This window comes from Notolepis coatsorum (assembly GCF_963971535.1).
Source record: "Notolepis coatsorum genome assembly, chromosome: 18".
Lineage (NCBI taxonomy): Eukaryota > Metazoa > Chordata > Actinopteri > Aulopiformes > Paralepididae > Notolepis > Notolepis coatsorum.
The window spans coordinates 23,118,626-23,130,780 of record NC_140182.1 but is presented as its reverse complement, the minus strand read 5'-3'; the positions used below and the strand labels follow the sequence as shown (position 1 = coordinate 23,130,780).

General features: G+C 45.2%; 1 protein-coding gene across 3 annotated transcripts in view; it reads left to right on the top strand.

Moving 5' to 3' along the window:
- The window catches only part of mdkb (midkine b), a 41,545-nt gene that overhangs the window by 19,375 nt on the left and 10,015 nt on the right, over window positions 1-12,155 (top strand). For all 3 annotated transcript variants that reach the window (XM_084334919.1, XM_084334920.1, XM_084334921.1), the window contains exons 2-3: window positions 579-661; window positions 6,404-6,574. In XM_084334919.1, coding sequence (XP_084191045.1) covers window positions 580-661; window positions 6,404-6,574 — 253 coding nt within the window. In that variant the 5' untranslated portion in view covers window position 579. The remainder of the gene's footprint in view (window positions 1-578; window positions 662-6,403; window positions 6,575-12,155) is intronic.

Here is a 12,155-nt window from a genome sequence, read left to right as displayed (position 1 = left end):
GGAGTGTAGTTCTGTAGAACCACAGACACGTTGTACAAACTGAAGGTGTTGCGATGAGAGTAGTTCTGTAGAACCACAGACACGTTGTACAAACTGAAGGTGTTGCGATGAGAGTAGTTCTGTAGAACCACAGACACGTTGTACAAACTGAAGGTGTTGTGATGAGAGTAGTTCTGTAGAACCACAGACACGTTGTACAAACTGAAGGTGTTGTGATGAGAGTAGTTCTGTAGAACCACAGACACGTTGTACAAACTGAAGGTGTTGTGATGAGAGTAGTTCTGTAGAACCACAGACACGTTGTACAAACTGAAGGTGTTGTGATGAAAGTAGTTCTGTAGAACCACAGACACGTTGTACAAACTGAAGGTGTTGTGAGGACGAGTGTAGTTCTGTAGAACCACAGACACGTTGTACAAACTGAAGGTGTTGTGAGGACTCAGGAGTGTAGTTCTGTAGAACCACAGACACGTTGTACAAACTGAAGGTGTTGTGAGGACTCAGAGTGTAGTCCTGTAGAACCACAGATGTACAGACTGAAGTGGAACCAGTAGCATGACGGTGTTGTTCTCTTGCAGAATGCGAGGCGTGTTTTCCGTGACGCTGGTTCTGCTGATGGTCCTTCTCACCACAGAGGCCAACAAAAAGAGGAATCACAAAGGTGAGTCATTTACATTTACATTTACATTTAGTCATTTAGCTGACGCTTTTATCCAAAGCGACTTACAAGTTCTGTGCGACAAGACAGCAAGAAGGGTATAACTCTATCAGCTGAGTAACAATGTTCATCAAAGTGTTGCGTGTTACAGTGTAGGTTAGTTTATTAGGACAAGTGCATGACATTAAGGTTAGTCGGGGTTAGATTTTTTTTTTTTTTTTTTTTTTTTTTATCATTTCAGATAATGGTTGAAGAAGTGAGTCTTTAGTCGACGGCGAAAGATTGGACGGGATTCGGCTGTCCTAACTGGGATGGGTAGTTCATTCCACCATTGTGGGGCAAGGACTGAGAATAGGCGGCTTCTCTTTGATGACCCTCCGGGAGCTTGGATAGGAGTAGATCTGAGGCGGCCAGAAGACGCAGAGCGTAGGGGTCTTGAGGGTGTGTAGTTAGAGACCATTGACCGGAGGTAGGCGGGAGCGGTTCCCTTTGCCGCACGGTATGCTAGGTCGAGGGCCTTGAAGCGGATACGTGCAGCAATGGGGAGCCAGTGCAGGTCCCTAAGAAGTGGGGTGACATGGGCTGACTTCGGTAGGTTTGAGATCAGGCGGGCCGCTGCATTTTGAATGAGTTGAAGAGGCTTGGTGGCAGTGGCCGGGAGGCCAGCTAGCAGTGCGTTGCAGTAGTCGAGGCGGGAGATGACTGTTGATTGGACGAGGAGTTGGGTGGCTTCTTTTGTCAGGAAGGGGCGTATCCTTCTGACGTTGCTCAGGAGGAATCTGCAGGTTCTGGTTGTCGCTGCGATGTGAGCAGAGAAGTTCAACTGGTCGTCGAGGACAACACCAAGGTTCTTGGCGGTCGGCGACGCGGTCACAGCTGCATTCTCGACTGTGATGGAGAGGTCGGTCAGGGGGGAGGATTTGGCCGGCAGGTGGAGCAATTCTGTTTTGCTTAGGTTCAGTTTGAGGTGGTTGGTCGTCATCCAGGCGGAGATGTCGGACAGACAGGCCGAGATCCGCTCAGAGACGTGGATATCTGAGGGAGGGAAGGAGAGGAAGAGTTGAGTATCATCGGCATAACAATGATATGAGAAGCCATGAGATGTGATAATGTTACCCAGTGATTTAGTGTAGAGGGAGAAGAGAAGGGGTCCTAGGACCGAGCCCTGGGGGACACCCGTCCGGAGGGGGCGGGTGGCCGACAGAGTCCCTCTCCATGACACTTGGTAGGAGCGGTCATTGAGGTATGATGTCAGCCATGTCAGTGCAGATCCAGCCACTCCCATTCCTGGGAGGGCCACGAGGAGGATCTGATGGTTGACTGTGTCGAAGGCTGCAGATAGATCTAGGAGAATCAGGACAGAGGAGAGGCCTTTCGCTTTTGCTAAGTGAAGTGCCTCTGTGACCGCAATGAGGGCCGTTTCTGTGGAGTGGCCAGTCCGGAAGCCAGACTGATTGGGGTCTAGGAGGTCATTCTGTAAGAGATAAGCAGTAAGTTGGTTGGATACAGCACGTTCAAGTGTTTTAGAAAGGAAGGAGAGAAGAGAGACAGGGCGATAGTTGGCTATGACGGTGGGGTTCAGGGTTGGTTTTTTTATGAGGGGCGTGACTCTGGCTTGTTTTAGGGAGGTGGGGACCACCCCCGAGTTGAGTGAGGAGTTGATGGTTGCAGTTAGGAATGGGAGGATGTCCGGTGCTATGGTCTGGAGGAGTGGGGAGGGTAGCTGGTCCAGCTGGCATGTAGTCGGACGGTTCGACGTTACCAGTGTCAGGGTCTCGGCTTCTGTAATGGGAGAGAAAGATGACAGAGTGAAGGATGAGGTTCTCTATTCAGCGTTTGGAATGGGTGGGGGTTGGGAGAAGGAGCTGCGGATGTTCTCCACTTTTTCCTCAAAGAAGATCGCAAAGTCTTCGGCAGAAAAAGATGAGGGAGGAGGAGGTGGGGGGGGGAGTGAGGAGGGAGGACATGGTAGCATGCAGTTTGCGAAGATTCTTGGCAGAGGCCTCGATCCTATGGTGAAAGAAAGAAGCTTTGGCATTAGTAATGGTTTTGGAGAATGTTAACAAGAGGTTGTGATATGTGTCGATGTCAGCAGTGAGGCGTGACTTTCTATACTTCCTCTCAGCCGCTCTCAGGACCTGTCTTTGTTCTCTCACTGCATCCGTCAGCCATGGACTGGGTGGGGAACGGCGGGCAGGTTTCTCAACGAGGGGACAGAGCTTGTCGAAGGAGGTTGCAAGGGCTGAGAGGAGGGTGGAGGTTGCCATCTCTGTGGGGAGAGCAGAGAAGGTGTCACTCAAAGGTAGAGCGGATATTATGTCAGAGGAGAGGGTGGAGGGGGATAGGGAGGGCAGGTTGCGTCTGAGTGAGACGGTTTGAGTTGGGGTGAAGACTTTTCGGTTAAGCATGAGAGTTAGTGAGAAGGATATGAAGGAATGGTCAGATACATGTAGGGGAGTTACCGTGGTGTTAATGATGCTGGAGTTACGGGAAAATATGAGATCCAAGGAGTTGCCTGCTTTGTGGGTGGGAGGCATGGCAGTGGGAGTCAGGTCAAATTGTTGTAGGAGGGAGACCACTGGGACCGACTGAGATGAGTCAGGCAGGTTGAAGTCGCCCAATAGAAGGAGCGGGGTACCATCTTCCGGTAAGGAGCTTAGAAGCATGTCCAGCTCATCTGTGAAGTGATCGAGGGGACCTGGAGGGCGATAGAGTGTAACAATGGTGAGATTGAAAGGATTAGAGACAGATACTGCATGATATTCGAGGGAGGAGAGTGACAGTTCTGGGAGTTGCGTTAGGTTTGTAGCCCATGAAGGAGATGTCATGAGGCCAGTGCCTCCACCCCGTCTGGAGGGTCGAGGTGTGTGAGTGAAGTTATAGTTTGTAGATAATGCTGCAGGTGTTGACGAGTTATTGGGGGTTATCCAGGTCTCAGTTAGAGCCAGGAGCTGCAGATTTAGACTATGGGCGTAGGCAGTAATGAAGTCAGCTTTCTTGACTGCTGATTGACATGGAACCGAGACAAATTCTTTATCTGAATACAATTAAGATTCTTATCGATGACATACACAACATGACTCCTGTAGATTATAGTGCGTACCCATCATACCCACTACTACCCAGTCATTACAGTTACAATTCACCATATTCACTTTGCCGCCATCTTTATTTTCTTAGATCGTTATGAACATATTTCAATGAGAAGATGACTAATTCACTTCCATGTATTTTAGAACACGAACACTAGAGCGATTTCTATAGTAATTTGTGTGTAGAGAACAATGACTACTATAGATGTTACTGTAGTTCATGCGTTAAGGCGCTCCCATAGTCCAGCAGACTGTACACAGAGCAGACTCCGCGGAGGTCCGCGCGGACTCTTGAGCTTTGATCTCAGCGGACAGCAGACCCACAGGTGCGAAGCTACTATTTTCTGATGCGCGGACATCCGCGCCGCTGACTTGGTGTCACACAAAACGCTGCTCGGCGTTTTGGTTGACATCGAACTGCATTTAATGTGCCGCCGATCTGCATTTTACTCTGACCACTCGCTCCGTGCCAAGAGAGATGTTTGAATGGCTTTTCTAAATGAAGTGTGTAAAATTGCCAGTTTTATTTCGAAATATTGGAAACGGAGATAACATAGAATGTTATCTCCGTTTCCAATATTTTTAAATAAAACTGGTGCTTTTATTTCATGCAATGCGTGTTTCATTTCAGCACCACGCGCTGTCCACCTCAAGCCTATACGGTACATTGCATCTCGCTACCTGTTAGTCAAGTGCGTAAAACTTTTTTTGTGGGAAATGTAGTAAAACTGGTGCGAGAAATGTAGGAAATAGACCGCGGACGTCCGCTGAGATCTGCTCGACTATGAAAGCTCAAAGAGCCGCGCCGACCTCCACGGAGTCTGCTCTGTGTACAGTCTGCTCGACTATGGGAGCACCTTTAAACCCAGCGTGTCGTAGTTCCAGTAACCCCGGTTGTTCTCTAATAATAATAATAATAATAATAATACATTTTATTTATATAGTGCTTTTCAAGAACCCAAAGACGCTGACAATAAGCAAAACAAATGAACAGAGAAACATAGAACCACAGGGAATAGGCAACAGTATGAAATGAATACACAAGACATAAAACCACGAGTAACAAGTAACACATACAAAATCCAGTAGGGGAACGATCAGGGAAGTAAGGAAACCGAGGGGAGGGAGGGGACAGGAGACGGAGAGAAAGTAGGGAAGGGTTATGGGTGGGGAAGGTTGTATGCTTTGGGAGAACAGGTAGTTTTGAGTCTGGATTTAAAGGTGGAGAGTGAGGGAGAGTCTCTGACAGTCTGAGGGAGGGTGTTCCAAAGTCGGGGTGCAGCTCGTGAAAATGCCCGGTCACCAAAATGTTTTAGTTTGGATGACGGGACAGTGAGGGAAGCAGTGGAAGAGGACCGGAGGGAACGGGTGGGGCGGTAGGGGAGAAAGAGGTCAGTCAGATATGGGGGGGGGGGGCTATGGAGGGCTTTGAAGGTGAGGAGTAGTATTTAGAAGTTTATGCATTCCTTGATTGGGAGCCAGTGGAGGACAGGAGTGATGTGGTCATGGGTGATGCCAGTGAGGAGGGAGTTGCAGTAGTCGAGGCGGGAGGAGATGGAGGCGTGTATGGCGGTGTCTGATTTTGACGATGTTGTGGAGGTGAAAGTAGGACGTTTTGATGATGGAGCGGACATGGAGGTCAAATGAGAGGGTGGGGTCCAGGATGACGCCGAGGTTGCGAACTAGGGGGGAGAGGGTGATGGTTGAGTCGTTAATGGTGAGTGTGATGGGTCCGGATCTGCTGAGGGTGGTTTTGGTGCTGATGATGAATAGTTACGTCTTGTCACTGACTGAGGGGTGGGTTGTGGGGGGATCAGGCAGACATGTTATAACCCCGGCTGTTCTCTGTGTGACAGGCAGACATGTAATAAGTTAACCTGTGCTCTGTGTGACAGGCAGATATGTTATAACTAGTGCTGTCAGGCGATTAAATTTTTTTATCTAATTAATTACAGGATTTGTAATTAATTAATCTAATTAATTGCATTTTAATCACATAACCATTTTAGGCCTGATATTCTATGTTCTATAATCATATTTCAAATTGCATGTGTCCGGATGGCAGAATTCTGTACTGTATCTACAAAACCTTCTCATCTTCCATTTATTCATTTGCTTAGATTTTTCAGGTCTGGTCAATTTTAGCATGGTGTTATTCACAGTCAAAGATAAAAAATAAATAAATAAAATGTAATTGATATTCTCATTTGGTTCATTACAATTTACTCAAGCCTAGTAACAGACACATTATTTCTGACACTGGGAATACATTCCCTGAGATCCATAGATGTCCCTAGAATCAGATACCAAGAACATGCAAATGGACCATTTAAAAAAGAAAATCTGTAAATGTTTATTCTACGTTCTTATGGAATGAATGAGATTATTATTATAAAAAAAATATATATATATTTTTAAATAAATGTTGAGTTAATTTTCATAACGCGATAATTTGCTGTGTAATTAATTAATCTAATTAACACGATAAACTGACAGCCCTAGTTATAACCTGTTCTCTGTGTGACAGGCAGACATGTTATAATAACCCTGGCTGTTCTCTGTGTGACAGGCAGACATGTTATAATAACCCTGGCTGTTCTCTGTGTGACAGGCAGACATGTTATAATAACCCTGGCTGTTCTCTGTGTGACAGGCAAACATGAGAAGGCGAAGGCCGGCTCAGAGTGCAGCCCTGCCGACACGCTGTATGGTAAATGTGTCCCGGAGGCCGGAGACTGTGGCGCCGGAGAGCGAGATGCCACATGCCAGGACAACACAGAGAAGATCGACTGCAGGATCCCCTGCAACTGGAAGAAGGACATCAGTAAGAAGACACTGATTACTAACAGACAGACACTGATTACTAACAGATAGACACCAAAGCACCTCAAAGGCACTAAAAACCAAATTACAAACATCTCAAAACCAACTAGTCAGACTACTGCTTGACCTTACTCCTAGAACCCACCTCACCCCTGCCCACTTTGACAACCTAGGATGGCTTAGAGTAGACGACAGAGTACAGCAACTTGCAATGGGCCTGGTCTACAAGATACACTACACGACCAAGGTACCCATGTACATGTCAAAATACTTCCCAAAGGTCAGTGAATACCACGATCACAACACCAGAGGGAGCTCCACAAATCATGTTAAACCCAGATTCGGCTCAAACAAGGGACTAAACACGTTTAGCAATTATGCCACATCAATGCCCTACCCAAAGCTGTAAAGGAATGTGAATCACTACCCACTTTCAAAAACACTCTCAAAGAACACCTATGGGAGACTGCAATTCGAAATTGGCCCCCACAAATGTCCTAACCCAGTTGTACAGTAAATGACCAAGTATGGCTTTGTCAGTAATCCAATGTACAGTGTCCCCTACCCAACCCCCCCCACCCACCTCCAATGTACAGCCCCCCCCCACCCACCCAACCCCACCCCACCTACCCAACCTCCTCCAATGTACAGTTTCTACGTCAAATGTATATACACTCTTTTCTGGACACTTTTGTATCACAAACCGTACTGTATTTGCAAATCTGGTATGTCATAAATGTATAGATGTAGCAGTACTGTCTATCTGTATGTCATGTGTGTCATATATGTTATGATGAATTGAAAATGGGGGACCCTGATGTAAACAAGCTGAAAGTCTTTCTCTGGTCTGCATCCCCTTAACAATTGTGTGTATTGAGCTGTACTGTACTGTACCCATTCTGCAATCTGATAATACAGTTTTCAATCAATCAATCAATCAATCATTACTAACAGATAGACACTGATTACTAACAGATACACTGATTACTAACAGATAGACACTGATTACTAACAGATAGACTGATTACTAACAGATACACTGATTACTAACAGACAGACACTGATTACTAACAGATACACTGATTACTAACAGATTTAGTAGACACTGATTACTAACAGATACACTGATTACTAACAGATACACTGATTACTAACAGATTTAGTAGACACTGATTACTAACAGATAGACACTGATTACTAACCGATACACTGATTACTAACAGATAGACACTGATTACTAACAGATACACTGATTACTAACAGATTCACTGATTACTAACAGATATACACTAATTACTAACAGATAGACACTAATTACTAACAGATAGACATTAATTACTAACACACTGATTACTAACAGATAGACACTGATTACTAACAGATAGACACTGATTACTAACAGATATTACTAACAGATACACTGATTACTAACAGATACACTGATTACTAACAGATAGACACTGATTACTAACAGATATTACTAACAGATACACTGATTACTAACAGATAGACAGATAGATACTAATGACTATACAATGATTACTAACAGATATACACCGATTACTAACAGATAGCGGCTGGGTGACACGCAAGGACATAGGTTGAAAAGTGAAGGAGTTTTCTTAGAAGATAAAGCATTAATACAATGATATAGATCCAAGCTGACAGTGTTAGGAGACCGTCTTTTCTGACTTCTGACCTGTACTGTATATCAAGCTAAGTGTCAACATCATCTGCTGAATCACACCAAGTGGCAACATTTCAGTTAGCTAGACCAGGGGTTCTCAAATGTTTTTCATACCGTGACCCCATTTTATTTAGGATTTTTTTTGGGGACCCCACACTTAACACATTGAGTGCCACGCCCCTTTGACCATTATGGGCTAGAGTGCCAGCACTGAAGTCAATGGGAGGTCGGGGAAATTTGCGAAGGCTTAAACTATATCTTAAATTATGGCTATGGGTCTAAAACACCCCTCGCTTATCAATGACTTGCTTGCAGTCAACATGTACGAAACTGATTGTTTTTTCATTGGTACATTTTCGTTTTATACCGTTTTGAATACGAGTATAGTTTTTGAGAGTTCTAGTAATTCCAGAGAAATTCCGCGATAATAGCTCTTTAGTGGAATACACAAAACACGTTGTCATTTTTCGGCTGATTTATGAATAGTTTTCAAATAAACGCTAGATTATCGATAGTATGTGTGTACTTATGCACGCTAGAGAAGCAGGCTGAAAAATCTATTATCCATGACCTGGTCAGCACTAACGTCATACACACACACAGACACGCTGCGATGGCTGAGAAAAAAACATCTGATTAACCCAATACTGGTAAAATAGAGTCCTTACCTCACATCAGATGTTCTGCAAAAAGATTAATCCAATTCCTGATCGCCATTCCAAATATTGATCGCGTATATTGATAGAACGTTATAGTCCAAAACACATAATTGAAAGCTGCTCCCAGCCTCCCCAGTGAATGTGGTAACAGATACTGCTTGCCAGAGAAGGGAAAACCCCGGACCGGACGTTTTTTTCTGATGCACATGCCCACCCAATCCAATCCAACGATAGGCGGCGGTATTTGCCCTTTTCGAGCTCAGACCCATTCCCAATGATAACGTCAGGCAGCCTGGATGGATGAAAAATTAATGGATATTGCTAATAAAAGCAAAAACGTCATTGGCACTCAACGCATGGCGAGTTAACACGACTAATCTCGTCGTCGGCACTCAATGTGTTAATGTATCACGTTTCAACGTGGAAATAATGAATATCAAAATAAAAGCACACGTTGTTGAACTTGATGATGCATATTTATTAGAAAATTTGATTACAGCACTGTTATCAATACACATTTATAAAACGAGGCATATTTAGCTAAAATGTGTTGCCAGAACTTTTTTTTCTTTTCTTTTTACACATGCCAATGCGCAGACCCCAATTTGGGTTGCGACTCGTAGTCTACTAAATAAGTATCCAGATGGCGTCCCTCGCAGAGGTAACAAATCTAGGAGGCCAGAGAGTGTGTCGAAATAGGCGCCAGAAAAGAGATGGCTCATGGGAGAGAACCAAAGGCCATCTCTCATGGGAGGGGTGATCACGGCAGTGATATCATGGGAGGGGTGAGGGGTGATACGTTTAACAGCAGTGATATCATGGGAGGGGTGAGGGGTGATAAGTTTAACGGCAGTGATATCATGGGAGGGCCGATAACGGCAGTAATATCATGGGAGGGGTGACAACGGCAGTGATATCATGGGAGGGGTGACAACGGCAGTGATATCATGGGAGGGGTGATAACGGCAGTAATATCATGGGAGGGGTGATAACGGCAGTGATATCATGGGAGGGGTGATAACGGCAGTGATATCATGGGAGGGGTGATAACTAGGGATGCACGATATCAGCAATTATGACGTCATCCCGATAAACCCGATAACGTTATTGATAGCTCCGATAATATGCAATACATTTTTTGGTTAAAAGAAATCCGGTGTGGGTGGATTTGGATGAAGGGCGCTTGTTTTTATTATAGCCTCCTCCCGTTTTGCCAGTACTGTGGTAAAGCTGATAGCATGTGGTTTAGGAACAGGGAGTTTTTCACAAATCCAGCGCTCCCTTTCTTGGCTGTGACGTAGTCACGTTACATTCGGAGGCAGACAGTCGATCTGCCAATTACGTCCCGCCACTTGCACCCGCCTCTTCTTCTTACCACCAATCAGAAGCTCTCGTTCGTTTATTTACCTCCGGATTGTCAGCCATTACTCTACTCGGAGCTAACGTTATCTCCCCGCCAGCCACATTGACAAGTACCAGCGCTTATACATTACTGGCAAATGTCTTGTTGCACTTGTGGCAACGAGCGTTGTCAGCATCGACTTTAGTAAAATAGACCCAGACTTTTGAACGTTTCGTTCTGTCCGCCATTATGAGAGCAGAGCTGTCTGTACTCGGCAGCAGCGGCACCTGTGTGTGTGTGTGTGTGTGTGTGTGTGTGTGTGGGTGTGGGTGTGGGTGTGGGTGTGGGTGTGTGGGGGAGGGGAAGAGAGGAGAGAGCACAGCACAGCCCGCTCAGGCAGAGACACCGAGGCAGGAGAGATATAGACAACGGCCAACAAGATTAGTTTGCAACGTTTAAATTCCTCAAAAAAAAACTCCATAATTTCTCGAGTACCGATAGCAGTACCGATGACGTTGGAGCTTATAAATAAAAAAAAAAAAAATGATAAAATATATATATATATATTTAAAAAAAAATTATAATACAATAAATATCGGCTTGAGGAGCATAAAGTTATCGATATCGGTGTCAAAAAAATCTATCGTGCATCCCTAGTGATAACGGCAGTGATATCATGGGAGGGGTGATAATGGCAGTGATATCATGGGAGGGGCGATAACGGCAGTGATATCATGGGAGGGGTGATAACGGCAGTGATATCATGGGAGGGGTGATAACGGCAGTAATATCAGGCCAGGGAAACAGAATCTAGGGCATCCGAGAGCAACCCGACAGTATTTGTAACCATTGTGCCATTTATACCAATACACCTGTGTCAGACAGGGGTAGGCTGCTCCCTCAGGACAGGGGTAGGCTGCTCCCTCAGGGCAGGGGTAGGCTGCTCCCTCAGGGGTAGGCTGCTCCCTCAGGGCAGGGGTAGGCTGCTCCCTCAGGGCAGGGGTAGGCTGCTCCCTCAGGGGTAGGCTGCTCCCTCAGGGCAGGGGTAGGCTGCTCCCTCAGGACAGGTACTGATTCCAAATCAATGTCTTGCTATTTTCCTGAAGAAACAACGCAGCAGCCTAGAAATGTACCTGGAACTCCAGGGTATGTAGCCATTTCACCCAGACAGACACACTCCCATCATCGTACCAAGACATTCGGGGCGACAGTGGCTCTGGCTCAGGAGGCAGAGCCATAGTCTGGTAATCGGGAAGGTTCCCGGTTCGATTCCCGCACCTAACCTTAACACTTATCCCCTAATTGCTCCCGATGAGCAGGTCGGCACATTGTATGGTCGCCTCCGCCATCGGTGTGTGAACGTGTGAGTGAATGGATGAATGTGAGGAACAAAATTGTATAAAGCTTTGGATAAAAGCACTGATAAAGGACCAGCGAAAGACCAACATACATTTTGTAGTAGGGCTGGGCGATTAAACGATAACGATAATTATCGCGATATATTTTAATAATCGATATGTCGATAATTTAAAAAATATATATATTTAAAAAAAAAATTGTGACCTGCAACAGGGCAGTTTTAAAACCAGAGACAGTGGACACTGACAGACTTATCTTTCTTGCCTGCAACTTAAATGGGACATGCATTGCTATTCCTAGCACTATTTGGGCAACTTTACACAATTCCTGTGAGTCTATGGAAGACATATGTAAGGTTTATTAAAAAAAAAAAAAAGAAAAAAAAATCATTGTTTTATATTTCTAATGGAGTACTCAAAAGCATCATTTTCCAGCCTCAGGATTTCAGCCTGTTATTGGCTGGGCTCCGCCCATAAGCACTTTTAGTGACAGCGTGATACATACGAGAGAGAGGGAGAGAGAGAGAGATGTCCCC